Source organism: Musa acuminata, chromosome BXJ3-1 (assembly GCF_036884655.1).
Source record: "Musa acuminata AAA Group cultivar baxijiao chromosome BXJ3-1, Cavendish_Baxijiao_AAA, whole genome shotgun sequence".
NCBI classification, from domain to species: Eukaryota; Viridiplantae; Streptophyta; class Magnoliopsida; order Zingiberales; family Musaceae; genus Musa; species Musa acuminata.
Genome location: NC_088349.1, coordinates 13,834,279 through 13,854,923, shown reverse-complemented (window position 1 = coordinate 13,854,923; position 20,645 = coordinate 13,834,279). Strand labels below are relative to the sequence as shown.

General features: G+C 36.2%; 3 protein-coding genes across 7 annotated transcripts; 2 read left to right on the top strand and 1 right to left on the bottom strand.

The window, feature by feature from the left end:
- The first annotated feature begins 3,307 nt into the window (after positions 1-3,307).
- LOC135628606 (chaperone protein dnaJ GFA2, mitochondrial-like) lies at positions 3,308-5,483 on the top strand. 2 transcript variants are annotated; one of them, XM_065135360.1, is made up of 6 exons: positions 3,308-3,933; positions 4,006-4,077; positions 4,731-4,787; positions 4,899-4,948; positions 5,101-5,167; positions 5,257-5,483. In XM_065135360.1, exons 1-5 carry the CDS (start codon positions 3,790-3,792, stop codon positions 5,150-5,152), a joined length of 375 nt encoding a protein of 124 aa, XP_064991432.1. In that variant the 5' UTR covers positions 3,308-3,789; the 3' UTR covers positions 5,153-5,167; positions 5,257-5,483. The 2 variants fall into 2 exon arrangements, with proteins under 2 accessions (XP_064991432.1, XP_064991431.1); XM_065135359.1 differs by having other exon boundaries at positions 5,101-5,483.
- A 377-nt stretch (positions 5,484-5,860) lies between these two features.
- LOC135629753 (uncharacterized) lies at positions 5,861-12,628 on the top strand. 4 transcript variants are annotated; one of them, XM_065137633.1, is made up of 4 exons: positions 5,865-6,348; positions 7,879-8,062; positions 8,143-8,244; positions 11,668-12,628. In XM_065137633.1, the coding sequence occupies exons 2-4, from the start codon at positions 7,879-7,881 to the stop codon at positions 12,417-12,419; spliced, it is 1,038 nt and encodes a 345-aa protein (XP_064993705.1). In that variant the 5' UTR covers positions 5,865-6,348; the 3' UTR covers positions 12,420-12,628. The 4 variants fall into 4 exon arrangements, with proteins under 4 accessions (XP_064993707.1, XP_064993705.1, XP_064993706.1 ...); XM_065137635.1 differs by lacking the exon at positions 8,143-8,244 and having other exon boundaries at positions 5,861-6,348; positions 7,879-7,942; XM_065137634.1 differs by lacking the exon at positions 5,865-6,348 and having other exon boundaries at positions 6,355-8,062.
- A 687-nt stretch (positions 12,629-13,315) lies between these two features.
- Positions 13,316-20,645, bottom strand: LOC103996069 (MOB kinase activator-like 1A). The gene is made up of 7 exons (XM_009416885.3): positions 20,504-20,645; positions 19,711-19,759; positions 18,873-18,981; positions 18,533-18,626; positions 16,921-17,054; positions 16,649-16,812; positions 13,316-13,568 (listed from the first exon to the last, which is right to left on the bottom strand). Exons 1-7 carry the CDS (start codon positions 20,524-20,526, stop codon positions 13,494-13,496), a joined length of 648 nt encoding a protein of 215 aa, XP_009415160.2. The 5' UTR covers positions 20,527-20,645; the 3' UTR covers positions 13,316-13,493.

Below are 20,645 nucleotides of genomic sequence, written 5' to 3'. Positions count from 1 at the left end.
GAATTGGCCAAAGTCCTCCAAGAGATATCGCCAACGCCGGCCATGCCTTCCTCCCTCTTCCCTCTTATCGGGTAACGCGTAAAGGCAGGGGAACCACAAAACCTCCATGAGAACAAACCGAAGCAACTTTTGAATCTTCTTGCCGGGCCGTCTGTGTTTGTCAACGTTCCCCCCTTCCCCTCCATCCACATCATCGGGGCCAAAACACACGCAAACCACAACTGCTTTCTCATCCCTCTCATCATCATGGCGATGCCCTAAAAGTGTTCCACTGGCTTTATTCTTAGAGGGTCAAGCATTTAACGTTGGTGCATCTACACAGCGTGATAAAATACTATTGGTTGGATAATAATAAATTTTTAATTTTTAATTATAATTTTTAACCTGGAACTATAATCAAATCGATAAGCAGTCATCTTTTTTTAATTCACAAATTAGAATTTAAAAATTTTATAATTTTATTTTTAAAAATTAAAAAATAAATGTACAACTATAATGAGTGTGATGGCATAAAAATAAGTAAAATTATAAAATTTTTAATCGCTTTGGAGGTTCGATACGTTAATCGTCCTTTCGTTTAATGTATCGAACAAATAGTCATTGTCTTTGCCAATGATCTTTTGGTTTCATTTTTGTCACTTTGGTCAAATCGTCGATGCATGCTTAAACTTTAATTGATTTGGAGGTCATGCTCAAGAATAAGAACTCTATACTTGTAATGTTGTCACTAAACTCAAAAGAAGTTAAATACTCATCAATCTTGGAGTTCAAGCTTGATGATCTCTTGGTTATTTTTATTTTTATAATAATAATTTCTCTCCCTTAAAGATTTTACTACTGGTGCAAACTTGATCCATAAATAGACAAGTTTCTAAGGGAGTTTATTGTCTACTATAATTAGCACTAGAATAATCATATAAGTTAATGATCAGTTTTTTATCTTTCTAATTTTATCATCAATATCAACTTTTATTTCTAAACTTTCATAATAAGTAGTTAAATAATCACTTGGGCCATCTAATTAACCAACTAAATAAATCAATAGAATTCTAAAAACTAATTTATCCATTTTGATTTTATAGCCATTATAGTCATATTTATATTCTTCTATAGCACCAATAATATTCATACAAACAACTAAAAAATATGAGCAATAGGATAAATTATAGTTAGCATCATTAAAAAATTAAAATTTTAAAATACTTTTATATATATTCCAATGTTATGGATATAAAGTAACTTATCTGATATTATTTATAATAAAAGTACACAATAATTTTTTAGACTCAAAGTAACTTATCTAACATTTGTAAGAATTATTTTGAGTCTTATGTCATTTAATTTGTAAAATCTATCTCACTCTTTCACTACTTCTAGATAACCCCACAAGAATAAAATTACTTGCTTAATTGGAGAAAGAAGAGTTTCAAGATACCATAAACCTACTTATACACATAAATCTAAGACATGACAAGAACACCTATCATGAAAAAAAAAAACCACCAAAAGACAATTGATATAATTTTTATAATTCCAAATAAAAAAAATGGTATTTGCTACTATAATGTCAAAATCAATTGAAAAAATTTAAAATTAAATAATACTCTTCTAAAATAGTTTTTATCATTCTATAAATATTATCACCGGTATGGCATTAATCAAAAACTCTAAAGTAATTATTCATTTTTATATGATCCAATCACTATTAATCCAATGATAAGTGATTCTCATATAAGAGTGCATTTGCCAATGATCACTACAAATATTAGCATAAATAAAAAAATTGATCATCAAAGGTTCAAAATATATTTTTTTTAAATTATGTAAAATACGAGTAAGAATAGTTTAAGAAATGCGTTAGGTAGCAAGATTCAAAGCTTCTTAACAATAATCAACAAAATAAACTTTTTCACCAAAACTAAGAGAAAAATATTCAAAGAAAATTTATCTAGCTAATGTTTCAAGATTTTTTTTGCAACAAAAAAATGAAAAGTAGGATTAGTGGGGTACCTAAAAATTTATGTTTATTTTTTTTTCCATTGAATGTTTCTTCTTAATATATTGACAAAAATTCTATATCCATCTCTTTTAAATTTAAAATTTTGGTCATAGTAGTTGTAGATGACAAGGAAGGAGTTATCGGTGTTTCAGACTTTCTTAAAATACACCATAAAGATATCTAACTTTGGCTACACCATATTGAATTTCTCGAACTTCAATTCGATGTTGATGAAGTGATGATTTCCACTTGCTAATAAGATCTAGGAGAGAGCAATTAGAGATCCTACGAGAGATCAACCATGCTTAAGAAATGCTTAATCAAATGTCTGAGGAAGCATGAGAGGTATAAGGGGGTATTTATATGATTTTTAGATTTTTTAAATATCCCAAAACTATTAATTATTTGATTATTAGAAGAATACATATATTTTTTAAAATTTTTATATTTTAAATTTAAAAATAATTAAAAAATATATCCTTGAAAATAATCATTATATGATCATTAAGAGAGACAAATGAATAAGATTAAAATTGACTTATAAGGATTTAATGAGTATATCATTATCAATTTTGACTTAAGTATTTTAACTAATAGTATGAGCTAAACGAAATTTATAGGCTAGTTAGCCCATATAGACGATATATTTTCATAGTAAACTTGATTTTTAAATGATTATTTGGAAAGAAAAAAGTAATTAACTGTTCCTAAACCTCATATAGACCAAATCACAAAGAATAAATAAAACATCACAATTGTTTTGGATATGACAATTTTAACGTCTTAGCCAGGTAGAACTTGTACTTATTTCTACTTGAGGAATGGTGAAGTGTTTTGGTAGAAACTGCCAGTGAGAAATATATCAAGAAAGCCAGGTAAAGAAAAATCTTGCATGGTTTTTCTAAACCAGAAGATGAAACTTTAAACCAATGTTTTCATTGAGTAAGTGTTGTGAGAAATGCTTCACAGAATTGTTTGAAGGTTCTTAGGAGATGATCCTTCAAAGTAGATGGCGTGAGAGGTAAACCATTACGCAAGAGAAGGAACACAGGAAGTTGAAAAGGAACTAGTCAATACATTTTAGGAGTTAATCAACTTGTTTATTGAGTGGATCATCATAAGTACTATTGTCTTTATAAGTGTCTGATCTTTTTGCTGCAGATATATATGAAAATGCATATTCATATAAAATGTATGCATGGATACATATATGTTGTTTGCATGATATTTAGTTTTGAAGCCTGGATGTTTCACTAGGTAGTTGGCTGCCAACTTGATGTTGAGCACCCAAAGGGTTAAAGTGGCAGCTCAAAGTAATGAAGGGGTCCAGTCATAAGAACTTTCTTGTGGTTGAGAAAACATTGCTTATTTTCAGATTTTTTATACAATGCATATGTATTTTGTAGGAACCTTATTTTCATGTTGTAGGCACATTATGCAATTTATAATTGTCCTAAGAAAACTAATATGCTTTCTGATCACATTTCTTCTAATGTTTTAGAGCCTCTGCAAGTCATGCAAAGGACAAAAAGTTGTGAGAGGAACCAAGTCAGTCAAGCTGGATGTGATGGCTGGTATGTCTGAAAGATTTCTTAATTCCTCTTTTTTTTTTCATCTGAAAAGGAGCAATGTGAATGAGTTGTTTGTCATCCCTGAGGAGACCCACTAATAGTCAAAATACTGATTGATTCAATGTGCTAACATTTAACCACTTACCAAGCACAGCTTCCTTACTAAAACAGAGAAGACTTCAAAAGTGCAATGCTGTCTATGCTTATTCATACCCTACTATGATCCTCAAACAATGTGATACATTGTTTATTTGGTTGCATATAAATGCTGGGGTGGATGACAATGAAACTATAAAAGTTTATAGAAGTGGTGGTGCTGATCCTGATACCAGGCAACCTGGTGATCTTTTTGTTACTAACAAGGTAACTTTTTTATAATGCTCATCTTCATTAAACTAGAGATGAACATGCTAACTCTCTCAAATCCTATTTTAGGTTCAGGAGGATCCTGTTTTTCTTAGGGACAAAGCTAATATTCATGTTGATGCCGTCCTCAGTGTAACCCAGGTATATACTGCTTTGATGTGCAACTTTATATATTCATACTTTAGGTATTCGAATGGATTTTGAGTGGGTCCATTCCATTCCATTCCATTCCATTCCATTAGGTAATAGGAAGGATCCATTTATATTTTGACACTGGAACCATTTTTCTGCTTTTGATCTTTTGTGCATTGGTTGGTAAGAAACTAATTGTTGGCTTTCTGCATAAAGTCGACATTGGAAACCATGTTTATGTTATTATCTGATGTTTATGTTTGATCAGAACTGTGATTTTTTAATATATATCATCATTGTGTATCATTTATCATTTATCATCAACTATTATAATGCATACTCTGTGTGGCTAGTTTGAATTGGTTCTGCTCCAATTGAATGTTCTGTGTTTGACAAATTGATATTATTCAAGATGAAAAAAACAGCACTGCTTGGTTGGAGAAACAGGAGAAAGTACAGCAAACCCTAAAAATAGGACAAATGCTAAATTACACAAATAGTTAAAACAAATGCTTTTTTATTTTCATTACAATGATGTGCAGCTGTAACAAGCATCTCTTGACTAACTTCATTCTGTAAATTAATTGCACAAAACCAATATTTTGAGGAACCTATTATTTGCTCGAGAAGGGCATCAAACTAACAAGATGTTGAATTTTCAGGCAATATTAGGAGGAACTATTCAAGTACCAACTCTCACAGGAGATGTGGTTCTTAAGGTTTGTCAGATGCATCTTTCAGCCTTTTGATCATTAATGAGATCTCAAGTCGCATCATCTAAATGACATTAAGCATATGATGTGATGAGTGCTGAATATTTTTGTTTACAGGTTAAGCCTGGTACTCAACCTGGTCAGCAGTTTGTTTTACAGGGGGAAAGGTAACAGTAACCGGCATATGCTCACCAAATTTACTCGACTTCTAAGCATCGCATTTCTAGATTTTAAACTTAGTGCTACTTACTAGTTTATCCATTTTCATGTGAAAGAAAACAAATGTTGCGGAAGCTTATTACCAGCAGTTGGTCTGCAGGAATAAAGGCGAGGAGCAATTCCTACTATGGAGACCAATTTGTTCATTTTAGTGTCACCATACCAGCGTAAAATTCTTTTTCTAGTCTGATCCCATCTTTGCTCTAAGCTTACTTGCTGGCTGGTTCCAGGTTCTTTTTTTCTCTCTATGGTGCAGGAATTTGAGTAATAGACAATGCAATCTGAACGAGGAGTTTGCAAAGGAGGAACGAGATGATGATGAAGATGACGACGCTGCTGCAGAGCATCATGATAATATATTATTTCACAGTTTTGAAATCATTTTTGGCTAAAACTACATGTTTTAGTTCTTATGAGCTTCTTGAGTTTCTTATTTGATATTTATAGATGTATAATTTTTCTAACAATTACCATAATTATTAACTGTAGAGATGATCCCTTTATGAGATCAGTTCTTGTTTGTAAATACCTTAGATTAATTATTATGATGATTGATGAAGTTGAACTCAACATTTGGGTATCTTTTATTTCATGTTGTAAAGAATCATGGATAATTATGCTCCTTTATTCTATGAGATTGGTGGCAATGCGTGTTCTTTTAAGTGGAATGTCTGCTTTAAGATCAGTGCAATGAAGTTCGATTCTCGAGGAATTCTCTGCCACAGAGAATCAAGCGGTGGGGGGAGAAGCGCGAGGTGTCATTTCACGGATCTTACAGTGGGGATCAGGAGAATCGTAACTGCCGATGTCTGCTTTAAGATGCGAGCCTCTTGAGAAATCCTCCGGCGTCCCGAAAGAGCTGCCCCAAAAACACTTGACGCCGGGTTGTGGAGCTCACAACTGAGGTCAGCATGACATCCCCGTGGGCTTCGTGGGTGAAAGGCCTGCGTGAGAGCCACCGCTGAAGGCACGCAGGGACGGAGACGGCTCGCTAGGGCACAGGGGCGACACACGGGGCCGGCCGCGCTCGAGTCGACGAAACAAGGAACAGCACCGGCTCGCCCTCCTTCCTCTCCCCCCACCCCTCCCCGCGCGAGCGAGCTAACAAGTGCGCGCCATTTGCCGCACGCGAATCATCTCGTCCAAAAGCCCCCCCAGCAGAGACAACAAAGCGTGATTCGGTTGCACCGGAGCACCACTAAAGGCGCAACAGAAGTAACCATCGACTCCAGAGTGCGGTCCGGTCCGCGAGCGTAGGAAATAGCGGAGCAGAAAGAGACAGAGAAATATAAAGAGGAGGAGAAGAGAGAGGGATCCGTTTCTCGCTCACCGATCTTGCTCGAATGAGGTATTTGGAGTCCAAATTTCCCTTTTGCTTCTGACGTTCGTTTGTGGTTACAATATAATTGCGTTCTTTTCTTTTTATTCCGTTTGCCGTGGGAAACTCGATTCTTTGGGCGCGGATTGGCTCGCCGATCGATTTCTTTCGTTTGTAGATGATTTCCGCCTACTTCACGCCTCAGAGCATCTTGATTATTCTTGGAATCATCGACTTACCTCCTGTGGGTAAAATAGCTGAGGAGGTGGATCAGCAAGTCTCAGTAAAAGTGGAACTTTTGATCCGATTGATGTTAACGATTTATATATTAGAGGTGGCTTAGCGTTTTTTGTAAGTAGAAATCTCTCTAAAAGAAATAGAAATTTTTTTTCTTGCAATGGAACTTGTTTTTGTGGATTGGAGTTCCATGGGTATGCACATAACTGACAAGTCCTGATTGTTGCACCATTTTCTTGGTCTTACCTACCAAAGAGGTAGCAACATTGTTTTGTAACGGAGATCTACTCAGCCTGTACCTTTGTTCTCGCGGATGTTTATACCCTGGATTACGAGACTTGTGAATTGGAAACATTGTATTATGCAAGAATAGTTGCATTTTATTATTAGGTTATGGGTTTCAAAACCCCATTTGAAGAACTTCTTTATGAGAGTTTGGGAACTAGAAAGAAATATAAATAGCACCTGTTGGAATTGAGACCAACAAATTGCTTGGGTTTAGTCGGGATTATTATACTTATAGGTAGAATGTGTGTCTTAAGACCAAGGTACGATAATAAAGGTTGAGGCCAGTGATTTAGCATATTAATCTTGTACCGGGTATATGATGGTGACAGTAATGTACATACTCAATTTGGAAAGAAAACAATGGCAATGAAGTTAATCATGATTGTAAAAGGGAAAAAGTAAGGGAGCAAATAACTAATGTTTTGTATCACACTGTTTCTGTGGTAACGTCTGATACTGAGTCTGATTTTGGACATGTACTTTACAAGATATTGTTTGATTTGACATGAAATGAGAGTTAAAACAGGAAGAGAGAAGAGAAATGTGAGAAAGCAGAAAAATATATGATAAGTACTAGTGCAGTTAGTTATTCTGCTTGCTTTTGTTTCTATGTTGCCAAAATCAAACCAAGAATCTGTCTTTGTGCTACCTGATCATTGTACCTAAGCTTGGTTACTGACTTATATAATGATGATCCTGTATGCCTGACCATTATTCACCAGTGATACATCTGTCTGTTGTACATCCTTTCTTGTCTATTGATAATTACTGACCTTTTGTTGCAACATCATGAAAGAGAAAGGTTATTTGTTTCATGTATGTTTTTTTGCTTTGGTTATATATATATTTTTTTTGCAGACTCTAGCCCTTTGGAATGACTCTCCCTTTGCCTTAAGTTGTATCTTTCATAGGGCATAGCATCTGCCTCTCTATTATCTTCTGAACTAGTTGCTTATCCTAAAATACTGGGCTTTGGTGCGTGTATAGTGTTAACTTATAAATCATTTTTCCTCCAACACTTTGTTTCCTTGCTAGATGAAATCAAAAACAAATGGGACTGGAACCTCTCAAGCAGCTCAAAAGACGAATGTTCTTCAAGGTGAGGGCCCAAATTGGGTATTTGTTGTAGGTGGTGCTTTGTTGAGCACACTTTCAATTAAGCTTGGATGCCAACTGAAACGGGCCTTTGATAACAAACGACATGATGAGGCAAACAAAGGTCAAATTTTCTAATTCTTACTTGATCCTATATTCATTCATGATCCTACTCACCGTTAACAATCTAAGTTATTCACTCAGAAAATAGAAAATCTACTGCTGACAGAAGATCAAGAGCTTGCAATTTGCATAATCTCTATCACTTTGCTCAAGATGAGGATAATCATTATCACTTTCTTTCGGGTATGTTGCTTGATCTAAATTTAATTCTATATAGAAGAGCAAAGAGAAAACATTGTTTTAAGTAAACAATATAATTTGATGCACATCTCTTAGATTATCAGTGTGATAATGTATACACTAAGGTTTATTATGGTGTGTGATATTCACTTAGCTTGCTACCCTAATTTTCATTATTGTACATTTGTATATATGCTGACACATTAATGTTAGGGCATCCCTGTTATCATATTTGTAGTTCTAGTGATTTGACATGGGTGGCTGTAAGTAGTCGCACAATTACCTTAGTGAATCTCTCCATTTCATCTTATGTGATGGGCATAGACCTATTGACAAAATTAAGTGCATCTTTTTTCTGTGATTGATTGCTATTCTCATTTTACCAAAATAGTCCTATCTTGGTGTTTTACTATTACAAGGTTGAAATTGATGGATTGATTTTTTTAAAGTTTTAATGTAGCCATACCATTGGATATCTGGCATGAATTGCCTTTGTCGCATAGTTTCGTGGCCAGTTGTTTCTCTCTAGGGAAAAATCATTAAATTTGGACAAAAGTCTGATTAAATGGACTTGAGTGCATTGTATTCTATCATTTTGCATCTGCAAGTACTGATGACAAAATAAGATACACTTTCTTATTTAAAACTGTCATTTTGTGTCCATAGTGTAATTTTGATGACATAAGAAACAATATCTGATTTAGGGCAAACAATACAGGAGAAAAAGAGAGAGACAATATTTTTTGCCACAAAGAGAAACTCACTGAAGAGACAGGTTTAGATGAAAACAAGGTATTATAAGTCAGAAGAGATGATAACCCTTGCTATACAAAGCTCGTTCATTTTTGGTTTTTCTTAATGCCGCCAAGAAAATCTGTTTATAGACCCATTAGGTAATGGCTTTCCTTTAGCATGGAGTGTAACTATCAGTCTACCAATCCCCTGGTCAATCCTACCCAAAATGAACAACATAGAGAGTTTTGAATGAGTGCTTAATCTGAGTGATGACCTAGGGTTTTGAAGGAGTGCTTAATCTAAGTTAAGAACCTGGTCTCTCCACACCTTTGGCAACTAGTCAGCCATCGTCAACATCAAATTCTAAAACTTCTTGTAGTTGTCAATTCAGATAAATCCTAGGGTGATTTCTGTACCTAGATGACTCCTGAGCATGAGGATTGTTGAAGTTCCTTGTCTGGATCATCATCCACAGGAGTATGGTGGAATTCGGTTATGCAATTTATGTATCCATCTTTCCTTGATGAGCTATTAATCATCATGGAACCTTATCTACTGTTGTATCAAGTTTCGGCATCATTTAAAAGCTAATGTGAACCTTATGGACAATGTCTTGTCATTTCAATTGATTTAGGACAAGCATATATCTTCTTGGGAAACAAGGTGAAGAAAATAAGAGAGGATGAAGTATATTAGGCACAGGGGTTTAAATAAGCGCCCGTGCGCTCGCCTAGATGCTTGGGTGAGGCGAGCGAAGCCCAAGGGTCTCAAGCCTCGACCATGTGACGTGCTTTAGTGAAGCGCCGCCTGGGCACTCGCTTGAACCCAAATGTCAGACGCCTCAGGCGAGCACTTGATTGAAACGAAGCAATCGAACCAAACTATTAAGTTTGGTTTGGCTGAACAGTAGCTTATGTGGTTTGATTGAACCAATTAAGCTATATAATGTTACTAAATCTACGCACGTAAACCCCGCCCTCCTCCTCCCCCCGCGCGACCCCAAACCATAAACCCTATTTTGTGCGTAGTCGCTGCCTTCATTGTCACTTCCTCTGCTGCTGCCTCTGTCATTGACGCACAGGATTGATGCTTCCTCTGTCGTCGACGGATGGGTCCAAAGGTCTAGCTTTCATGTGCAATTCCCTCCATTGTTGCTGCTTTCATGTGCAACTCCTTCCATCGTCGAGGGAGAGGATTGTAGCTTCCTCTGCCACTGACAGATATATCTGAAGCTTCCTCCGCCCACGATGCCATCGTCCACAGTTTCCATCGTTGTTGCTATCACCGTCTGAAGCAAGCTTTCTCCATCACTGATGCTGTCATTCGTAGCTTCCTCCGTCGTCGCTATCATCATTCGATACTGCCTTTGTCGTTGCTACTGTCGTCCGCAGCTTCCTCCATCGCTATCGTTGTCGTCCGAAAGTTCTTCCATCACTGCCACCCTCTCCTTCCCCACTTTCCATCGTTGATGACTCTTTTCTCCCCTCTAACTACTGTTAACAGTAGATTGTTAAATATTGTTATTATATAGTAGTCCCTATTTAGATTTTAGCACTGTTAACCTCTATTTATTAATTATATTTTATATTTTTATATTTTTATATTTTAGAGTGTCTTGCTTTACTCAGGTCGGTACCTAGGCAAGCCTAGCGCTTCGGGCATTTTTGGATCTTAGCATCTTTTGACGTATAGCGCTTTTTAAATCACTGATTAGAGAATAAGGATTCCCTTTTCACATAACATATATCCATGCATGGAAAAATAATTAAAAGGAAGAAAAAGGAGAAACAAATAGTAGTCAAGGAAGATAATGAAAAAAACACGTACAAGACTGTTGGCAAAAAGTCTAGTATTTTCAGCTGTGCTTTAGAGATGCTCCATTTCCTAGCCATCTAAGCTAATTGGACAGATAGAGTTGGAATTGTTTCAAGCCATTTGTGCACCATGGTTCATTACCTAACTAGATCAAACTGGTATATGAGCTGCAGCACACCTTGTATGAACTGGTACCTACTTGTTAGGAAAGATCAATTTGGATATCCAGAAACAGACCACCCAAAAAGATATGGGTTGAAACATTCAGTGTTGCTGGATTGCTTTTTGGTGAATTTTTTACTAATTGGTCTAGCCATTCTATATATATATATATATATATATATAGGCAGCATTTTCGAAACGTTGCCCTTGCACTAAGAATTTGGTAATATTTTAATGCATCTTTCATTGTTAACTAATCCAAAGAAATATTCTTTTAAAGAATTTGTATTTGTTCATGTTGTAGGATGTCCATTAAGAAGCCTTTAAGGCTCACTACATTGAAGTTGAATGCATTTATTTCATGCACCAAATTTTTAGCAAATAACCTATTATTTATTTGGTGCACATAATTCTTAGCAAAAACTCAGTAATTTCTAAAGGCAGCTCTTTTTTTCTAATGTTGCTTCTCCTGATATTTTGTTGCAATTGGTAACATTATGTTTGTAAATTGATGTAATGTTAGTTATGACCTGCCTGAGAAACTGGATCCTTGTGGAGCTAATTCACTGGACTGTTTCAAATTTAGTTTCTGGCTTTTTAGATGCCTTTTTTTTGGGATGTTATGTTATTCCTGAAGTTGTTCTACTTTTCCAACCAAAGATAAAATCAGAGTTGGGGAATTTGTGTGTTTTAGTAGCTCATCTTATGGTGCAGAAACTTCAAGAGTTGGAGTAGATGCCAAGCGACCCAAAAGTCCAATAGTAATGGAAGCAGATCTCTCTCTTCCACTGGTGAAAATCCCAGCCACCGAAACCAACAAAGTTGTCGAGGACATAATGCGAGCATCATCGCTTGATCGCCTGGAGCTCCCCTGGAAGCCATTCCACCACTCAAACTGCTCAGACTCGTGCATCTCAGAGTCTGGATCTGACGTCTACAGCAAGAGAGAACTGATACAAAAACTACGCCAACAGCTGAAGCAACGAGATGAAATGATCATGGAGATGCAGACCCAGATTTCAGACGTGCAGAATTCTTTGCATATTCAAAGGGCCCAAACTGCACATCTCCAGAGCCAGCTCGATTCTGCCAATAAAGACTTGTTCAATTCTGAGAGAGAGGTCCGCCGATTAAGAAAGGTTATCACCGACCATCATGTTGCGGAGGTGACCTCCCCCGACAAGCTCGTAGTGGCAGGAAACTGGCATCCAGAATCTGCAAATGGGCTGGCAAATGGCTATGCTGATAGCGTCAATGATTTGGAGTTGCATCGTGTTGGAGTGGACAAAAGAGAAATAGATGTTGAGAAAGTTGGGATGTTGAAGAGAGAGGTAAGCGAACTGAAGGAGGTAATTGAAGGAAAAGATTTCCTGCTCCAGAGCTACAAGGATCAGAAGGTTGAGTTTTGCTCCAAGATCAAGGAGTTGCAGCTAAAACTAGCTTCGCAAGTACCGGACATATTGTAATTCTTTTCTTTTCTTTCTTTTTTTTTTTCCTTTTTTCTGTTCCACAAGCTTTTCCTTCGTCGATGTCGTCTGAAATGTAGTGTTTGTACAGGTTTTGGTATCTGGGTTTGCTTTCTTTTTATCCTTTTATTTTTCTAATTCAACCTGTTTTGCATGAGAGATCTTTATATTGTTTGGTCAAGGCAAGTCATTGATGATGTTCTTTTCCATTCTTCTCTGTATATGCTTTGAAGATGTTCAACCAAAATGAAATTCTTTATACCTAACATATTAATCAACACAAGGGTGAAAGGTTTTGGAGGAAACTTACATTAAAACAGTAAATCAAACGATTATAGCCAATCCCGTTGCGACGCATCGAACCAACAGAAAAAGTGAGATCGCAAGGTAGATCTCTCTCCCAAAAATAATCAGAATGAGTTCTGGCAAAATTAGCAAGTCAGTTAGCTGCCTCGTTACCCTCCCTTACTGCATGATTCACACGAAACTCATTTTCTCGAAGAATATGCGTGTATCATCTTCAAAAACATCGATCAAAACCTTATAGTCTGTCTGCACCTGGATTCGTTGTAGCAGCTTCTGTCTGTCTAACCAAAGGCAGTCCTCGCACTGCAACAGCAGATATTTTTTATACAAAAAATATTAATCTAATAATGATGAGATGTATCACATTTAATCAGCAAAAATTAAAAGTTTAAGGTTTCATCCGATAAATTTTTCGGATGTCCCCTTAGAATCTGTAATAGCAACATTTTATCGTTTAGACATGAACGGTGGAATATAAACAAATAAAGTAAAAGGAATATGATGAAGCTTTTCCTTTTACTTTCAGGAAACAATTGTAAGTAGTCCCAAGAAATTGATGCCATGCTTCACAGTCAGGAAACAATTCGGAAAAAAAAAAAAGTCTAAATAAGCTTCTTTTTTTTTCTTTTTTTCTTTTTTGGAGAGAAGAGAGTTATGTGCTAATGGTTAGCATTTATTCAAGAATACATCAACACACTTTAAAATTACAGAGACGATAACTTAGCTTTTAAAATTAACAGCATTTTATACGTCCCTGAATATACAAATTTAATATGGAACAATGATGGATTCTAGAAGCTCCTGAAGTGGCGCAAGTTCCTTCTTGTCGATTAGGCCAAACTCCTGTACAAACAATCACATGAACATATTAGCCACTGGAACATGCTTTGCATGTATGGTATATATTTGGGCTTTTAATTAGAAATGCATGCTCAAGAAACAGCAAGTAATGGTTCGAAACACAATGATTCCAAAGTGAACATTAGCTTCACAACTCGACTGGGAATTCTTGATCGAAGAAGGATAAATAGAACTGGAATACAAACCAGGCATGAAAAGGGAGCCATTTTAAATTTGGAAGAACACCTGAAATTCTTTTGAAATTTTTCAAAACACTTGGAACTTTTTAAGAAAATTTTCAATCTTCATCCCGGTAGACTGTCCGTAGCAAGGGCAGCTACTACTGCTTTAACACTTTCACTCTGAGCCGATTGCAATCTACTATGTCACCATCATTTATTTATATAATTGAGTCACCAGATAAAGAAGAGATTCATGGCACCACATATGAAGGTTCATGTTTTTCAGTAGCGAGTACTTTTAAGAAAAAGATCCCTCCAGGTGAGTTAAAAAAGTTGGCTCATAACATAGTTTAAGGTTGAACAAGTGATTTGGGCTAGGTAAGATATGGCCAGATTTAGGTCATTTATAGATCTGCCAAGGGTATGACTTGTCATTTGACCATTTGCCTCGTGAAACTTTAAATTGGAAGGCACATCCCTGTGTTGATGCATCAAATAATCTTCTCAGGACATGTCTGAACTAACTAAAACAAGTTTTCCATAATTGTATTCTAGAACATTAACACACAACAATTCCCAGCACATCAGAATGTAATTATTCTTCTCAAATTCACCACGCCTTTTCGTAAGTTCCCATGCTTAAACAAAGCATTCAGGCAGTGGCTCTTTGGCAAGATGGTTGATCTTACTTTCTTCGAGAATGACTTCTTTCCATGTCTAAGAAATGTTGGATATTGTTCAAGTAGATCTTCCTCTAACCACGAATTTTGTCCTTTTGTGGCTAAAAACCACTTCATGCCAAAAGTTACTAACATTTACACACCAACCATGGCTTCTCTCAATTTGGACTACTTGCACCTTTTGCCCCTTGTTTCTAAACCATCAAGATGATATCTGCCACTCAAAACTTCTTTTGTGGTCACATTATAACCTCAACTCCTATCCTTCTTCACCAGCACATCTCCATTTTCAGTTTTCATTCATTCTGCTTTTTAACCTCCATTCAAGTACTTGGTCCTTTTAGTATGTAGAAAATCACTATTGTATAACAAAGAATCTTATTTGAACAGTTGGTGAAACATTGCAGAAAGATCCAAACCACAGAAGATACCATCTCTTATTTATACTATCCTACTAGACTATTAAGCATCAAAATAGTAAAACACCATTCTTCCTATGCTAGATTCACGCCCACTTGAAGCACCTCATTCGGACAATACCAAGGGATGCTTGAGTAGGGAACTCCACCATTTTTTTCTGAGAATTTAAGTGTATTTATTAGTTCCCATCTAATTAACAAAAAAAAGAACTTACTGCATATAATAATATTATTAATAAACTTTCATATTGAGAAAATTCTGTACCGGAGAGTAGGGATGATCAGGACCATATCCTGTTTGACTTCCCTTTTGCTAAAAAGGTTTGGGCTACATTGGGCCACAAACTGGGCTAAATAACATATCCTGTTTGACTTCATATTAAATATTTTGTGAACCGGAAGCATGGTTGAGAGAAGGTAAGGATTCACCCAAAGAGACTGGGATGATCCTCAGAGCTATGATTGCCTACTGCTTACGGTTGATCTGAAAGGTCAAGAATGACATTACCTTTAATAAAAAGAGGGTTGGTTTCTCATCTATTGTATACAAAGTTGATTCATATGTAATGAACAGCAGATTTGATGTTCTGTCTGAAGGAAACAGGGAGAAGATATGACACAAGCTTAAAACAGATTAACTAACAGAGTAAGGAGGGGGTGCTGGATTTCTGATCAGATTTTCTAATGGGATTTGCATCATTGCAGGAGTTCTTATATTGCTGAGGGGAGCTGCTGGTTGAATGAGATAACTGCTATTAAGCAGAGATTGAAAGCTGCACGAAAAGAAAGCATTCAAGGGACTATCATAGAGACAGATGCGGAGGCGCCAGTGAAAGTCGTAAACATGGAAGAAAAGCCACCTTGATCTGTCTGTCCTTATTCTGGAGTCTTTATCTGAATGTTAAGTTGTGCATGCTTTCAGGAAGTGCAAATAGAATTGCCCATTGGCTTGCAATGTCTGTTAAAAACTATAAAATGAGTAGGTTTTGGAAGGATGACTGGCATCCTGTGTTGTATTCCATTTTGTGCCCTGTGGAGCATGGTCAAGTTGGTAGTTGTTTCCTTTCTAGAGAAATATAATTTTGTTTCTTGGAAAAGAGAAGCAAGTTCTCCACCATTCTGTCAGGAGGGCAAGAGGCTGATAAATCTTGAGGCATTCAAGTTGCACATCATGATTTTATTAGTTAGGAAATTTTCTACCATTCTGAGGATACCATACACAGTTGTCATCCTTTCGATGTAAATCTTCTGGAATTCATTATACACCCTACACCAAAACCATCAACCTAGGTACAGAACCATATCCATCTCCTGTGTCAGTTACACTAGCAGAAGGATAACAAAGGACCAAAGAAAAAGAATGAGGACTAACAACACCAGCTAATCTATATAATACCTTGAGAAAAAGGGGCTCGATCTTTAAGAATATCCAATCCAGGTCAATGGTACATCCTCTGACAATTTTTGGTTCGATCCACAAGAGTATGGAAGATTAAAATGATTGTATATAGACAATTTAGATATAATTGAGTGTTGCCTGAAGACTAATTAGTTTTCACTAATGAGAATCACTAGAATGTCATGAGTTTCTCCAGATTTTTTAAGAAATTGGACAATATCGATAATGTCTAGATCACAAAGTTGTTTGAGTACGTCTTAACATATAGAAGAGAAAAGCAGATGCTAAAAAAGTGTTGCACAAATCATAATTCAAAGTACTATCCGAATTTATGGGCATGTCAAGGAGCTATCATTAAGATGCAAGAAACACAGACAATTACAAGGAAGAAAAAAATGCTTACATATGTGAAAAGAATGAAATGCTTGAAGCAGGTGTTAAGATGTGCTTCTTCCTTAAGGCTGACAATCTTCTGAAAATGCGAATGGTATATATGGGCATAAACCCGAAACAAACGCTTAAAAAGTGTCTTTACAACTTCTTTGAAGTTTGGAGGGAAAGGTGCACCTACATAATAATAGAGATTATATGAGTAAATAACTTTGTACACTTAATGGAGAATTGAAATTCACTTGCAAAAAATGAGATTAATTAATTTGTCTCAATAGGCCCAACCTATCTTTTGAGGGAATATAGACTCATCATCAAGCTGAACTTCAATCCACTCCATGAGGTACTCCACATACTTCGGTGCTGACACTTCAATAGGCTTCTTTATTTGTACACCATCTGCCCATCTATATTCATACCTGAATATTCAAGTCCGCTCATAAACAGATGTTCGACATTAAAGCAACTAATATAACATGCGACACAAAGTGAGACAGCTTTTATATGATAGAAGTAAATTCTTTCATTCTCAAATTCAATATAACAATATATTCAGCTCATTTGCACCAGACTAAGTCTAATTTTGGACTATGTTAGGACGTCTTGAGTGGGGAGATTGGAATACCCAGTTTGGTTTGAGGGTAAGAACTTGAATTGACTTATAAGGGATTGATGGGACTATTGTTATTAAATTATGCTTACAAATTTTGGACCAGTATTTCAAACTCAACAAAGATAATCAATCAATTATCCCTTCAGGCCGGATCGTGACAAGAAACCTTTTCAGGTTCGAACAGTGCTTGACCAATTTGGTTGCAATTTCCTTATCTAGGAGACTGCCTTGGATGGGTATTACAATTTCCAATTCTCAAGAAAGCAAAACTGACAAGTATTACAAGTTCAGTAGTAAAAAGGCAATCAAGAATATTTTCAAAAGCATGAACAAGTAAACATTTCTAATGTATTTGCTGCCGGAGATGTTACCTAACAAAGATCTGGAATCAACGACTTACAATTTCCTTATGTCAAAATGAATTAGATATGGAAGATCCACTGAAAAGATAAGATATAATGTTTTCCATAGGTATTCTTTGACAAGAAGTGATTATTAACAGGATACAGGATCCTAGTTTTACATATAGAAGTTTGTAACCAGACTGCCATACCATCAACTATGTTAAGTGTCATGGGATTGTTTATCATCACAAGAATTTTATGAATGTTATTTCACTTCAGGGTGACAAAAGATGGTCATATGGTCTAGTCTAAGAGTCAATCTTCCAAGATTTGTCGATTTCATCAGCATCACCAATGGAAGGTTTACTTGAGAAGACAACAACAGAGGGTGAAAATAGGCAGATTAGAACAAACAAATGAAGAAAGATGATTATACAACCTAAATCTTAATCTTACTTTCATTTTCTAAGCTCAGCTGCTCAACATTAACCATCTGGAAGTTAAACCAAAAACAATCATATAAAGGTTTTAGGATTAAAGAATTAAAGAAACCTAAGCAAACACCATTAACCAGGACATCAGCTGATGATGGTCCTGAAGTCTAGTGATTCTCAAAGTCAAACTACTAAAATCATAGTAGAATAATAACTGGTTGAAAGTGAAAAGACACCTTCTAAAAGCATGCATTCATTGCACATTAAGTAACTATTGACAACTCAGACAGGCAAACAATAGTACTTGATTCAAAAGTAAATTATGAAAACTTTTGCATATAAAAGAACACTACCTAGTGGAGTGTTAACCATACAGCTTGGTCAATCATATACTCAAAACTGTCATGGTGCAGTATGATGATAAGCCTACTATACAGCACTACTCACTAATAAAAAGTGCACAGCTTTCAACAAATTAAATACAATATACATCTTATGTAACATACTTTGGACCTGCAGTCATTGTAGGACAATTCTCAGGTGTGCAGAACTCTGTAAGTGTACCATAAAGCAGATTCACCTGATTGAAGAAATCAACAGCTGAAAAATAAAAAAGAAGAATTTAACCTCATGATCTGCATCTCAAATGAAGATATTTGATCTAATTTTGATCGATAATAACTTTTTCTGAACAAATCATGAAGCTGCATAAAACTATGATATCATATTACAACAACAACTGACAAACTGACTTAAAAATAGCATTTGGTCAATTGCAAAACATCCAAAAAAAAGAACCACAAAATGCTTAGAAGCATCCATTTTCAAGGATGGAAAGAGAATTACTGTTGACGGCAAGCCATTCATTCAAATCCTCCCCAGGTGGGAGTCTTACTGCTTCCCTTAGGTTTCCACTACCTAGAGTTGCATCAATGTGTTTCCGGAGTTGGGCTCCCTGCAGATGAAAAGATAAAAAATTTAGGATGAGCTGCCTCCTTGCATTCATAGTTCTCCCAGCATCTTAATAAGAAGGTATCTAAGATATCACAACTCAAAGGTCCTGTATCAAATTAGGAAGTTGCCTGATATCATACCATGGACTACAGTAAGTGTTTAGGTAAGCAAAATTGTAAATGGAGAGTCACAAGAGCTTCCACTTTAACAAATCCTTTCCTAAAGGATAAGAAATAGCATCATTTAAGTGGAATCTCTTGCCCAGTGAAAGAAGTGACAATTGTTGTACTTTCCCACCTAAGTCATTCTATTTTCGAGAGATTTTCTTCCACCAGGATATGCCACCAAAGGGAAAAAAGGATATGCTCAAGAATGAAAGACAAAGCTCATTTGTTGTGCAAATAAATAAATCATCACAACACAGGTTTATTGGCAGAATAATTATGTTCATATGTATACATAAAGATTGGCATTTGTAACAAATTTCATATGTAGTACAAGATTGTATGAGATTCAAATTTCATATGTAGGATATAAATGTATGAGATCATTTTGAGAATCACAATGAATGGAAGTCCAAAAAGTAAATTATTTTGATGCAATGAATTGTCCAAGTGAGAATTTTAAATTCAAAGAACACCAATGTATTATATAGACCTACGGAAATGAGAAAACTGATGTTTATAGTCACACATTTATACATGAAACAGATAACATAGAAAGAGACTACCTTACTACCAGATGGCGCACTTTTTTTAGGTCGAAAAGTCCTCTGGTTCCTGGAAAGAGCAAATAAATATAAGAGATGGAGCGATCGTAAAATTTAAAGTCATTGATTTGCTAATGAAGTTCCTTATGATTCCGACAAAGCCCTTTACTCCAGGATCCTAATATTTATTGCATGCCCAAAAAGATTTCGTCTCCACCTTGCCACAATGTAAATTCATCTCACTTTTGGATTTTGATCCGCTCTTGCAGAAACTGACTACTGGCTTTGGCCGGTTTCAAGGTCATGTAAAAACTACTTTCTATCATGGAATTCCAATAAAAATTGACTTAAAAAGAACGGTAAATAACACGCAATCTCCCAGCTTCCATCTTCAAAGTGCATGTGACCTGAACGCTGAATCTATAGAGTTCTAAAGGTTATTATTCCTTATTTTGCTGAAAGAAAATCCAAGCTTAAGCGACACCGTTCCTACACTCCCACAATGGCAAAACTTCAACCTCATGATAATACTCAGCGACTCTAACCCAGCGCTTCGCGTTCTTGATCAAACCCACACAGCATCTAACCGCAATTCGGCTTCCTACTTTCATCCAAGCGATCAAAATCAGATCTCCAATCATCAAGAATCATCACCGATCCAAAAACGATCCCAACGACTAACCCACAATTCCTTGCCAGCTAGACGCAGGAAAATGCGAGGACAAAAAGATAAAAGGGGAAGAACAAATCAAGAAATTGCGCAACCTAGTTCGGATCGAGGAGGAAAACGATGCGTGAAGGCGCCGAGCGGTACCTTCCGAGGCCGAAGAGGCTCATGGCTGATCGGATCTGATCCCGAGATCGACCTCCTCTTCTCCGTGCCTCTGTCGCTTCGGACCGAGCTCCTCCGACCCGAAACCACCCCCCGCGACCGACGATATAGAGGAAAAAGGAGA